The 12,749-nt window shown below is 36.4% G+C and overlaps 2 protein-coding genes across 6 annotated transcripts in view; one reads left to right on the top strand and one right to left on the bottom strand.

Moving 5' to 3' along the window:
- Positions 1-819: 819 nt before the first annotated feature.
- On the bottom strand, positions 820-5,082 carry LOC114350430 (testis-expressed protein 9). The gene is made up of 6 exons (XM_028301242.1): positions 4,713-5,082; positions 4,019-4,355; positions 3,372-3,469; positions 2,876-3,016; positions 1,956-2,123; positions 820-1,032 (listed from the first exon to the last, which is right to left on the bottom strand). Exons 1-6 carry the CDS (start codon positions 4,815-4,817, stop codon positions 823-825), a joined length of 1,059 nt encoding a protein of 352 aa, XP_028157043.1. The 5' UTR covers positions 4,818-5,082; the 3' UTR covers positions 820-822.
- A 576-nt stretch (positions 5,083-5,658) lies between these two features.
- Positions 5,659-12,749, top strand: part of atos (atos homolog atossa) — a 78,931-nt gene continuing 71,840 nt past the window's right edge. For all 5 annotated transcript variants that reach the window (XM_028301210.1, XM_028301209.1, XM_028301211.1 and 2 more), the window contains exon 1: positions 5,659-5,892. The gene's annotated coding sequence lies outside the window, so the exon portion shown is untranslated. The remainder of the gene's footprint in view (positions 5,893-12,749) is intronic.

Raw genomic sequence — 12,749 nt, 5'->3', positions numbered from 1 at the left:
TCTGCATCAGTTCACTGTGCAGTCGCAGCTTGAAGCTGTCGACCCTGACTGATTCAAGCGGTCCGTGAATTCCGGCCTTAGTGTACTATGACAGCTTTAGTTAGACTATACGGTTTTGTTGGAAAATCGTTTCTATTACTATTACATAAGTTGCTACAGTATTAAACTTGTGCTGTTATTTGTACATACAAATAAAATAATCTAATTTTATTATTTTATTTTATTTTGTTTTATTCAGAAAACAAACAGCTTACAAATATATAAATTGCATAGATACAATGTAGTTGGTCAAAGCCTATAGTAGCCTATAGTAATTTGTCTGTATGTTATTTAAGATTTACTTACAAATAAATCGAAGTAACAATCCGGTACTTGTATTGGTTTAGTACAGTACGTACCTAGTTATGTTTGTTCCAGCTAATCTTCAAAACAGTTGGAGAGATTTTGTTAGTCTATACTTTTACATTGGCAGCTGACAGCCGAATTCTTATGAAATTCGTAACTTGACCCTAAATTTTAAGTACTGCGACAGACTGAGACCCAGTTGAGCGAAGCCAAAGGGGACGAGTATGTAAGTAAACATCATGCCCCGGCAAGGAAGGCATTTTTTCCTTAGCATGTTTATGAGGGCATGGATGGGAGACAGAGAGAGGGGGAATGGCGAGAGAAAGAGAGAGAGAGAGAGAGGGAGATATAGGGGAAGGGAGAGACTAATGACCTGATGATGATGAGCGAATCTTAGTTCAATCTTAAGCCTATCAAACTTATGAAATAGGTAATTATAAACAACAAAACTTGAGGTTATCATCAAAAACACTTTATTCACAAGTCTTGGTTCAAAAAGTTCGAATAGTCCTTCTCTAAAGCCCTCAACGCAGCCTCTGTACTAAGCAACGCGTTGTGTTTCCTCAGTGTATCTATGAGAGCGTTCTTCTTGTCTATGTCGCTTTTGAGACACTTCAGTTTCGATTCCAGAGATGAGATGGCGCTTTGGTGCGACGCTGCGAGACTGCGGGTGGAGTCGCGGAAAGCCTGGTGAAGAAAGAATACTTAAGAGAGGCAAGTTCCAAGTATCCGACAGCTAGGATTTTAGGAGAGTGAGAAGAAATAGGGAGAGGCAAAGAGAGGGGGGAAAGTGGGAGAGATTAAAGGGGGAGCGCTTTTAATAAAGTGTGAGAGATATAGGGGGAGAGAGAGAGGGAGGGGGAGAGAGACAGGGAGGGGAGAGAAAGAGGGAGGGAGGGGGAGGGGAGGAAGAGAGAGGGAGGGAGAGAGGGGGACCACCTGCTTCAGACGCAGAGGTCCCGGGTTCGATTCCCAGTGGGGGCAGATGTTTCTGTTCGGTTTGGTTGATGGTAGGGCTTGTTCTAAGTCCGCCTGGCTAGCTACCACCATTTTACCTAAGTCTGTCGCCATAACAACAATGTTAACAGCATTGTTGTGTTCCGGCAGTTAGAGGTAAGATAGCCAGTTCCTCCGTGGTTGAGGATTCCGGGTGAAGCTCGCTTCCACCTTCGGCCTGATCATCACTTACCATCAGGTGAGATACAGGCCAAGAGCTTCCTCGTTGTGGATAAAAAATAATAATAAATAAATAAGTTTAGCTGTGTTCCATTGTGGTGAGGGCAGTTAGAGTTAGTTAGAGGCAAAGGGGGGATAAATTTAAAGGGAAGGGGAGAGAGAGATAGGAAGATTGAGAGTGATAAAGAGAGAGAAAGTAGATTGTTATGACAAGGTTACCTGGTGTAGGACTTTCACTAGGTAGCTTTTTTATACGACGTATGGCAGAAGGCAGATATAGTAAAGGAGAGAGCTAGAGAAATTGGGCTAGTCCCACCTCTCGTTCCCACCGCTGCAACTCCTGTGTAGCCAGGATCTACAGCTTGACCGCCAATATAAACCCAACCAGTGAAGGTCAAGTTTGAGTGAGTGAAAGATGATAATGATGAAATTACCTGGTGTTCCATTTTCAGCGCTTCCAACTGCTGCGTGGTCCTTCCAAGCGCGTCATTTTGTGCGGCGTGACGTGCGGCCGCGGCAGAGGTGTCACTACGCAGTTTTTGAACCTCTCTGGATAGTTTGTCACACTCGCTTCTTTGGGCTTTGTAGAGCCGGTCTTTTTCCTGTTCAATATTAATTTGCTGGTTAAGGGCTTAAAGAGCAGGGATGTTATGGATATCCGTAACCGTAACCGAAACTTTCGGATATCCGAAACTAGCTTTCCGCCCGCGGCTTCGCCCGCGTGCAATTTTGTCTTTCACAGAAAAACATTATCACGCGCGTTCCTGTTTCAAAAACCGGGATAAAAACTATCCTATGTCCTTTCCCGGGACTCAAACTATCTCTGTGCCAAATTTCATCAAAATCGGTTCAGTGGTTTTGGCGTGAAAGAGAGACAGACAGACAGAGTTACTTTCGCATTTATAATATTACCGTAACCGTAACCGAAACCGGTATAATATAATTCAAATATCCGTAACCGTATCCATAACCAAAACTACTGGGCCTAATTTAGGGCACAGATATAATGTAGGTATGTACCTAGTAGGTACTACCTACCTACTCGTATGTTGCCTCAAGAGCCTACTCTTGATATAGGGCGTATAGGAGAGGGAGAAAGAAAAAGGGGAGACTTGAGAGGGGCAAAGAGGGAAAGGTAGAGAGAGTGCAATAAAGAGAGAGAGAGGGATAGAAAGAAAAAGAAAGGGGGACAGAGAGAGAGAAAGAGAGAGGGACAGAAAGATAAAAAAGGGGAAGAAAGGTAAAAATAGGAAGGGGCAAACAGAAAGAAAGAGAGAGAGAAAAAGTAAGACTACAGAAGCCGAGTACGCCCATGTGGGATTCTGTTACTAAAGTAATAGTAATTAACACTCACGGCTAGTCTGTTCTCCATCCCCATGCACTTGGCTTTCGCGTCGGCTGCGCTCGACCGCAAGTTATTGTTCTTGTTTAGCAGACTCATCCTTTCTCCCTCTAACTCTGCTACTTGTGTGAGGTGCGCTTTGCATTGTATGGCCTGAAATCATGAGAACATAATCATACAAAAGTTTCAATAACTCCTTGTTCAAATTAACTGGAGGAGAATGCCGAATGGCTTTACGTTTACTTTACGTTTAAGTTTTAAATAAATTTACATCACCTTAATTTAACTTTAACAAATGTCAAAAGTATGTCAGCCAACAAGAAACTGAAAAACACCGGTTACGGTTATAGTTACGGTTAAAGTAATGTGCATTCACTGACTGGAGATTAAGGCTGGGTTGCACCATCTTACTTCAACTATATCAAACGTCAAATTCCATACGAAAACTCCGGTTAAAGTTATAGTTACGGTTAAAGTTAAGGTGATGCAAGTTTTTGATAACAACAACCTTCTTGTCTATAGCATCTTGTAAGTTGTCGATCTGATCTTGCATTAGCTTCACTTTGGATGACAGGAACTTGCAAATACTCTCCACCGAAATATTATCTGTAAAAGAAAAAGATTTATCGTTTAAAATATTATTGAAAAGCCAAGAAAATCTATTCTGGTAGCCATAGGAAGTCCACCCACAAGATGGACCGACAACCTCATAAAGTGCTACCTCATAAAGGTAGCAGGAAGGCGCTGGATGCAGGCCGCTACCAACTGGCCATTCTGGAAATCATTTAAGAGGCCTATGTTTAGCAGTGGATATCCTGTGGCTTAAATGTTCTCGGAACATTTAAGCCACAGGATATCCACTGCTAAACTGATATCCGCTGGTGCCTCGGAATTGAACAGTCACAGCAATCAAGTGAGCAAAAGGTCCTGGGTTCTATTCCCATCTGAGGCAGGACTATTCCCTTCCCACCTCTTGTTCCCACCACTGCAACTCCTGTGTAGCCAGGATCTACAGCTAGACCGCCAATAAAAAAACAACCAGTGATGGTCAAGTTTGTCCCGGGGGAACGTTAAAATGGACTGACAGCCAAAATTATATTTATAGAATTTCAACACAAATAACTTATTCATTATACATATAGGACCCTGTATTACCTTTTAAGAAAGACTGCGGGAAAACCCTCTCTTGAACACCGACTGACACAAACGCTTGCAAAAACTCACTGCTATCGTCTCTCTTCTCTTTCTTATTATTTAAACAACAATCACATACCACCCTCCGTACTTCTTCTTTTATTTCTACAGAGACATTCTTTGTTTCGTCAACCGTGATGTGCTTCGGTGATTTGATCGTCCTCCGTTTGACGATGGCAGGTTTGATCGGATTGATTGTTCGTTCTGGTGGTGGTGGGTGACATTGGTGACGTTTAGGTGTGGAGTTCGGTGTTAGAGAGAGACTGTGAGAGAATTCGGAGAAGAAATCTTGTTTTTGCTGTAAATTATAAAATAATGAGTAAAAAATTAACTTCTGAGCTATTATTAGCGTTAAATATGAAGAATTGAGTATGACAGTTACTTCTTTTAATTCTTTTTACATAATTTTTAAGAAGAAATCTTCGGAATTTTGTGCACTAATGTTGTTCTTGAAAATTATGTTAAATGTGAGTAAAAAACTACAAAAACTTGGTAGTTTTCTTTATAAACAGTTATGATGGTAGCTAGGGCCTTTTTGATCAATAAGATATTGAGATTTTATTGGAAAAACCATGGACCTATAAAAAAAGTCCATGGGAAAAACTAGTTTAATTCAGTTAAAAATATGTGCACAGAAAATTTTATGAAAACATACCATAACATGCTCGATTTCCTTCATAAGGCTTTCTGTTTTCTTTTCCAACTGTTTATTGAGTTTCTTGAACTCATCTTCACGAGCTAAAAGATCTAGGGAATCCATTCTTTACGCTTAAATTCTACAAATAAAATAGTACTGTAAAATCTTACAACACACTCTTTTCTGACATTTTAGAAAACCTGGCAAAATTAAAGCAAGATGTTCCTTGTAAGATATTTATTTCACCAACATCTATTTTATTTGGCTGTATTATTGTGATCAAACAAAGGCGTTGCTATGGTAACAAGGTAGTAACCAATACACCATCTAATAGTCAGTAGCAAGTCTTTTTAATGTTTTTCCTACATGCGAGGTGAGTTGAACAAGATTTACACACGAATTATAAATAACTTTAATTAATATCAATAAAGTGATAAAGAAATTACACTGAAATTGTCTCGTTTACTTGTTGTTGATGTGTATGCGCTGCCATCTAGATTACTCCATTGGAACTAGTTACATAAACTAATATCGCAAAATGGCTTTTATTTTGGTTCTTATAGCTTTGACATAAAGCCTATAATCCTACAGTAAAACACATTGGGTTTATCGAACATCGTGTCAAAAACAGCTGTGCGCTGACCAATGAAATCAACGCTTTTGAATGTCAATATATCGCTGCTCTGTTCTCTCACGCACACAAAGAACTTGTTGACATATTGCTTTGTTCCCCATATGATTCTATTTGAAGAAACCGTACATTTTCGCTTCAAAATAACATCAAAATACGAAAGTTTGAGTCTAGAAATGGTGAAATAGGTCTTTATTTGGTGAATTTAGGGTGTGATTTGTCTATAAAACCTTATCAAGGTCGATTCGTTTAGAGCGAGATGTTCGTGTGTGAAAGAGCGCGCTGCCTACACGAGTATCATTTCAATCGATTGTACCAATGGGAGCGCGTCTAGCCCAGCTGACATCCAGTCATTGAATTGGGCGGCTCGTCATCGGACGTCGCTCGATTTCGCGATAACGTGAAATTGTTGAAAAATACATACAATTTGGACAGCTTCGCTTGTCCGGACTCCATTGTTCAGTGTAATAATGCATTTGAAGCGAAAAAGACACGATTATCGGAGTGTAATATTATAGCGCAGGTGATTCAAAGGAGGTAGACGACACAGTTAGCTGCTTTATTAAGGTACGCAGTATTCTACACATTTTCCTGCCATATGTTTAAATTTCACTGTGATCGTTCGCTCTTCATTTAGCGTTACTAACCTTGCTGGCATAGAAACTTTCTATTGATAACGCGACCAATTTGCGGTGACGAAAAGATGTGCAGTGATGTACCGTTGTAATGCACTTTTTGATTTGGCAGGTGTGTCGTTGCATTTTCTTCCGATAAAAAAAAATTGAAATAGAGATGTGTGTAATCGTTTGGAATTGTTTTTTTTTCGATGAGTCGAGAATAGAAATCAGCTGTTTGTTCTATAAAAAGGTTCTAAAGTGCAAAGCCCTTGCGATTTCTTTATCTTCGTGGTCATAACGGGTTGTGCAGGTAGGTACTTTTATTTGGTTTGGGCCCTTCGAACTGGTTTTAGTGATGGGAAAGGCTACTTTAAAAACCGATAAAAATATCGGTAACGAGTGCATGACCTACCTCATTTTTAATGCAGTATACCTCTACTTGGCCGATAATGTTGTAATTTATTAATTTATTTTAATCAAATTAATAACATCATTCAATTAGTATTAATGAAAGTTTTTACGCAAGTACCAGTTTTTATGAAATTAATATGTGAATGAAGTTCCTTATTCATGTTTTTGTATTATGCTGTAAATAATCTGAATAACTAAATAAATATGAATATAAAAACAAAGCAAGGGGATTTCTTTGTTTAAAAGTTTTTCTCCAGGAATCATAAATGCATGGTATTTTTTTAAATCTGTACATTCAAGATGGATGCTTTTTTTGACGCATTTTGAAGTCAAATCAGTTGGGAGTCAGGTAAAGTTTTTTTGTTTAAATTAATGGTCTGTTTGCCCTGCCTCTGTGTCCGGTTCTGTGTGTAAAAAAAGTGCCAAGATGGCGTCATGGTTCGGGTAACCCAAATTACATTTATTTTGTTAAACCTATGTAAAAATCTTTCAGCTATGACTAGTACTCTATATTACTTAACTAGTTGAAGATATTTATTTATTTAAGTTTTGGGCACGTGTTGTAACTATATCAAAAAGTGCAATTTAAATAAATTACTTCTAAAAACAATTCCATTGTCTACCATTACTTAAATGTGAGTAAGTTAGTAATAGGGTACGAGTGACGTCACTTCCGTGTACGGATTTGAAGAGAGGTCATGGTCTAGGTTATGGGCAGTTGATTTCACGTTCATCTGAAAAATACGAACTAAAAAAACCACATTTATTTTTGCAAATAGGCTTTTAAAAAGCACTTTTACACGTCCCAGTATTAACCTTACCACTGCTTCGGGACAATAAATGGGCCCATGGTAACTGGAACTATGGTATTGTTATTTTTTTTATATTGAGACCAATGAGTCCCAAAAACTGACCCAAGCATGGTGTTTTTTTGGGCATCGTCATTGGGCATTATTTCTTTATGAGTCACACAGATAACGTTTCTATAAATATGTATTATATCCGATGTTGTTAAAGTTTTCTTTGGTAAAAGTTGCCATAAAAACTCAGAGACATGATTTAATGAAAAAAGTACGCCTGTATCGCCAATTAACTTATTAATTGGCTCATCATGCTTATTAAGCAACTGATTATAGTTGCTTAAACCATTATTTATCTTAAGGAAATTACAACACATTAACGATCGTTAAATGGCCTGACTAATTAGGTAAATTCATTAAACATTTATAGAGCCGTCATTGTATTTATCGCTCGGTCCAGAAATAAGTCATCCCTTTTAAAAATAACCACCCTCCTCGCTTTATTTGGCCCTTATTTCGCGAGAGGGATGATTTTGCTACGTATTTCAAATTGCAGGCAGTAATTTTACCCTCCTATTCAACAATACTGGGGATATCGTATATCGAACGAAATCTATGAGCCCTTGTGGCTATGAATGAATCTAGTTTTGAATTCGATTCAGTAGAATTACATTCTAGGGAAGTTAGATTCAGTATATTCATGAAAGAACAATAGATTTAAGCCTGAAATTAAATGTATTACAATCTCGTCTAGACACTTCTTACGTCACATGAGGCAGAATCATCTGATGTTGTTCTAAAAGGTATATTTTTTAACCTACTTAAAAAAAGGAGGTTCTATGTTGGACTGTATGTATTTTTTTACAATAATATTAAGTCTGCTGTACTGTCGATGTATTTCAGGACATTTTGAGGCCATATTGAAAAATAATTAGGTAGGCATTTGTTGGGATTCACCAACGCGTTGGTGAATACGCAACAATGTTTATTGGAGCAAATAATGAAAGATATCTCTAACAGATATAAACAATTACGGTTAATTATCAATTAAGTAATGTGCAATTAGTGAGCCAGCCTAAACCACTCATTAAAACATTGTTAACATTTTTGTAAACTATTGTTTTACTTCCTTTATCAATAGGAATTGTGTTGGGACATAGATAAAGAATCGAGTCGTTGCAGTCGTGGTTGTAATTTAAATTTACAATTTAGTGAACAAAACTTGGCATTGTTTTTACGATCGTTGACAGTTGACTGGTGTCAAGGTTAAATGGTAATAATTTTATAAATTACATTAAGTTTTTAAGCTAGGAATTTTGAGATTTGAGGTAGATAAGGTAATTTTTCGATTCCCAACCTAAATTATTTTCACCTAGCTGAAAGTGGGCCAAGTCGCTGAAAGACTCGTAAAATGAGGTAAAATTAGTGAAAATCATTAATATGGTATAAAAACTATTTTTTCTTTGTTAATAGTCGGAAAACAAAGACTTTGATAATAGGGTTGCGATAGTAATAACTGAGTACGAACCCCTACAAATGACTAGTGAGGCGTACGTCATCCCTTAAGTGTGCTACACTGTAAACCTGTACAGAAACATTTCAATAGAAGCTTATCAGTTACTTGGTATCAAGTGCCTTATTTACTTCCTGACAAAAACGTACGAGTAGGTACTAAGTTAGTAATCAGACTCCGCCGGGTGCTTTAAAATGATTACAGACATTAATGTCATACTACCTAGAATACCTATAGCTAGAGTTGAGCTAGAGCAGTGATGTAACCCGCCACATTTCAATTTCTTCCCTGTCTTCTAAAAATACTGTATCGATTGAAATTTTGTAACATAATCGGCCAACACTAAAAATTCAGTTGAATGAATGAACGAAGTAGAGTAGGTCTCTTCATTGTACACCATACAAAACTGACAGCAGTAATACGGGGGGTTCATACAAACCAGACACATTATAAACATTGTCGTTTCTCAGTTTATAAGGATGTGCGCAGCAAGGAGTGACCCAGTTTACGATCAGATAAGGTTGATGTTGATAATAAGGAGATAACTTGAATTTGTCATCATGACAAAGAGCTACATTACTAAATAATGTTTTCTTGTCTGAACTACTTTGATGAATTTCGGTGCATTAGGCGATAAGAGATTTAAAGGGTACATTTTAAAGGTACAGCTACTAAGTTAGCCTAAAGTCGATATGGGTACCTCTAATTTTCTCATGTTAGGGATAATAAATTTCCATAGTTTTTATTAAGTTTAGTAAGAAGCGAGCAACAGACTGGTACGAAATTACGTAAGGGCACTTTATTTCTTAACATAACTTTAAATCATTATCGAGGGTTAAGAATTAAAAAAAAATACATAGATAAACATAGAAAACTGGTTAAGCTAGCTTTAAGCTAAATTTTTTTGTTACACATTTTTGTGACATTTATTTCTTACTGCTATTGTTTTAGAGTACACATTCGATTAAAATTCTTCTTATAAAAACTGACCGATCGACTTTGTGTTTGACTTTGCATTCGTTAAGTTTTTGTAGTCAACAGTCAAGACTAAATGTTTGTTGCAAATTAGCACCTATTCGTTCTGCATTAAATGCCACGTTTTTAGCTTGATGTACTGTCTGTACATACATATCTAATTAAGTAACATAATAGCAAAGTTATTGGGTAGTCACAATTATCTTCTAAAGTGTAGGTTGCATAAATGTGTACTTAATATTTAATGATTTCCTTCTTTAAGACGATATCCCATTGAAGAATGATTCCTTCTTAAACACGATAACGATATCGGTCCCATTAATCATGTCAAACGTCTAGTAACGTGGTTATTAACCTGTGGTTTATTGGCAGAGAATGCCATCCGGCATTAAGTCCGCTACAGTGCATTTTATGTGCTAAAAGTTTAAATAAATAAATAAATAAATAACGACTAATATAGTCCCAACACTAGTATTATTATTACGAACTCTGTCTGAGTTCACAATAAAGCAAAAATAAGTTCTATTATTATCCCCTAAGGCATACAATTCTAATTGACTCAGTATCAATTTTTTATTGAATATTAATCGTTCGACGTATAGGGTAACGGCACCAGTGGTCAGCCTCATAACAGTTTTTTGAAGTTTTGACAATTGCCATTTCTACAACAATCGTCGAATAAAAAAACGTACAACATGTATGGATTTATTGTTTATTGTAGTTTCGAATCAACATTTATCAAAAACAATAATTCTCTTAGTAAAATATATAATTAATTTTAAACAAAAAATGGCCCAGTGTCCCAGTGAACAGCCTCTAAAAACCAATAAACAGCCTTGTTGAACCCAGTGTTCAGCCTATAGTACGTATAACTAATAATGAGATCAAAATAAACAATGTTATATCAAAATCAACGATATTAATCACATTTTTATAGCAACGATTCACTTATCACAAAAAAATGTATATCGCACATTATACAAATATTATTTTAAACATACTATTGCAATCTCTTTGTGTCTTCTTATTTTCTAGGAACTTCTTATTACTTATCATAAAAACAGCAATATTTCTTTAAAAAAAAAATCAACGATATTGGTATATAATATGTCCTATTGATGTATCTATAATCCACTAGTATTGTGGTTCTTCACTTCTAATCTCTAAAAAGAAACGAGTTTTTGCCATTCGGCAGTTTTAGCTAAAAAAAAGTGAACAATAATAACTTTTGGATATGAATACACATTATACCATTATTTCAGGTAAAACTTAACTAACATGAAGTATTACTTATAGATTTACACACAAACATTCGCATTTTATACTTAAAATATTATTTCAATAACATCGTGGCTGAATACTGGATCATTGAGACCCAGTGGTCAGCCGCTTGAAAAAATATTTTGAAATGCGGCTGACCACTGGGTTTTCTAACAATTAGGAAATACTTGTCTCACTAAATATGTAAATATAAATTTAACGGTTTTAATGGCTCGTTTTGCTTTTACTGTTAAAAAAAAATAGAAAAACCCAGTAATCAGCCCCGGGGGCTGTCCATTGGATCTTTCATAAAAAATCAGTATCCAATGGTCAGCCCCTCAAATTTTTAAGTAAAAAAACAATATTTTTTATCAAATTTCATAAAATTAAATGCAGTAAGTAATGTATAAAGTTATTATCTATAAAACACAATCACATTTCATACTAAAATATGTTATTTCTCACCTTTCAAAAGAGCACCACGTGAAACAAAAAATATGGCGGACATGACACTTCTGCTCTTGTCGGCGGACAGCACCTGTATGAACGTGTTTACTTCTCTCCCCTGACCCCCTGCCGCTCCTATCGCGTGATGCATGAACCAATAAGGAAACAGAGCTTCTATTTAAGTGCGCGTGTTTTGGTTATTTTGATTACAGCGATATTTATGGCCAATAAACAACGCAATAGGCTGATCACTGGTTCCTGGCTGACCACTGGTGCCGTTACCCTACTATGACGTCATCAAGTTGTGGGTGCTACTTTTTACAGAGACAGAAAAACAATGTAGTTTCAATACCGCATTTATTACGGCTACATAAAGTTCTAAATTGTTAAGCTTTACATAAAGTACTAGCTTTTGCCCGCGGCTTCACCCGCGTGAAATTTCGTTTGTCACAGATCGTCATAAATTATAGCCTATATGTTATTCTGGGTTATAAACAATAATACTGTGAAGTTTCATCAAAATTCGTCCAGTAATTTTTGCGTGAAAGAGTAACAAACATCCAGATATCCAAACTTTCGCATTTATAATATTAAGTAGGAAGTAGGATTTGATTAGGAAGAAGTCCAAAATAAAGTAAAACAAACTTTAAGACAAGTAAACAAAGATGTTTTTGATTTGAAAGTTTGAAAACCTCAATCAAACTGATTGGCAACACCCATCAAAGATCGCGAAAAGTCCTAAGAAACTTGACTTCCGGTGAAACCAGCATTAAATGTCATTTGACCTTACCATTTAGATGCTTTGTTTTGTGTTCACAATGACTGCACACTAGTGATGTTACTTGTTTTTTTTATCGATAATTAAATCGGTATTTTTATCGACATACCGATAATTATTAACCCCCTTACTAATAAAATTTACTCGCTCGTTGAACAGTGTCTTAAAGTGACGTTCAGTAAGGAAATGTCATTTTAAAACAGTGTTTGACAAGAATTTCACTTTTTATTAGTAAGGCTGTTGGTGTACAGAAGATGAAAAAGTAGTTTTGTGACCCTAAAAAATGTTTACTTACTATGTTTGAGATAGTTTCTTGTAATCTAAGGCTGGGTTGCACCATCTTACTTTAACTTTGACAAACGTCAAAAATCTGTCAAACTCCATACAAAATACAGCGGTTATCATTATAGTTACGGTCAAAGTAAGATGATGTAACCCAGCCTAAGACTTTTAATAGTCATATTGCTTAATATTCTGGTTGTAATGTCATTAAGTGATACACTATGATTATTTGAAAGTTGAAAATGTTCTGAATAAAACCATCCTCTTGTAGCTCAGGATTTTTTTTTCAAAACATCGACATTGATTTTATCGATACATCGTCGCGTCCCTAGTTGCACTTG

The sequence above is a fragment of the Ostrinia furnacalis genome, unplaced genomic scaffold (assembly GCF_004193835.3).
Source record: "Ostrinia furnacalis isolate ACB-3 unplaced genomic scaffold, ASM419383v2 OfSCF0890, whole genome shotgun sequence".
Classification (NCBI taxonomy): Eukaryota; Metazoa; Arthropoda; class Insecta; order Lepidoptera; family Crambidae; genus Ostrinia; species Ostrinia furnacalis.
This window is presented reverse-complemented; position numbering and strand designations above follow the sequence as displayed.

Coding starts and splice junctions, on each gene's coding strand:
- LOC114350430 (XM_028301242.1), bottom strand. CDS start 4,817: ATGGATTCCCTAGATCTTTTAGCTCGTGAAGATGAGTTCAAGAAACTC. Junction 3,017..3,371: donor AAGATGCTATAGACAAGAAG/GTTGTTGTTATC, acceptor TCATGATTTCAG/GCCATACAATGCAAAGCGCA. Junction 2,124..2,875: donor GGATGGAGAACAGACTAGCC/GTGAGTGTTAAT, acceptor AATATTGAACAG/GAAAAAGACCGGCTCTACAA.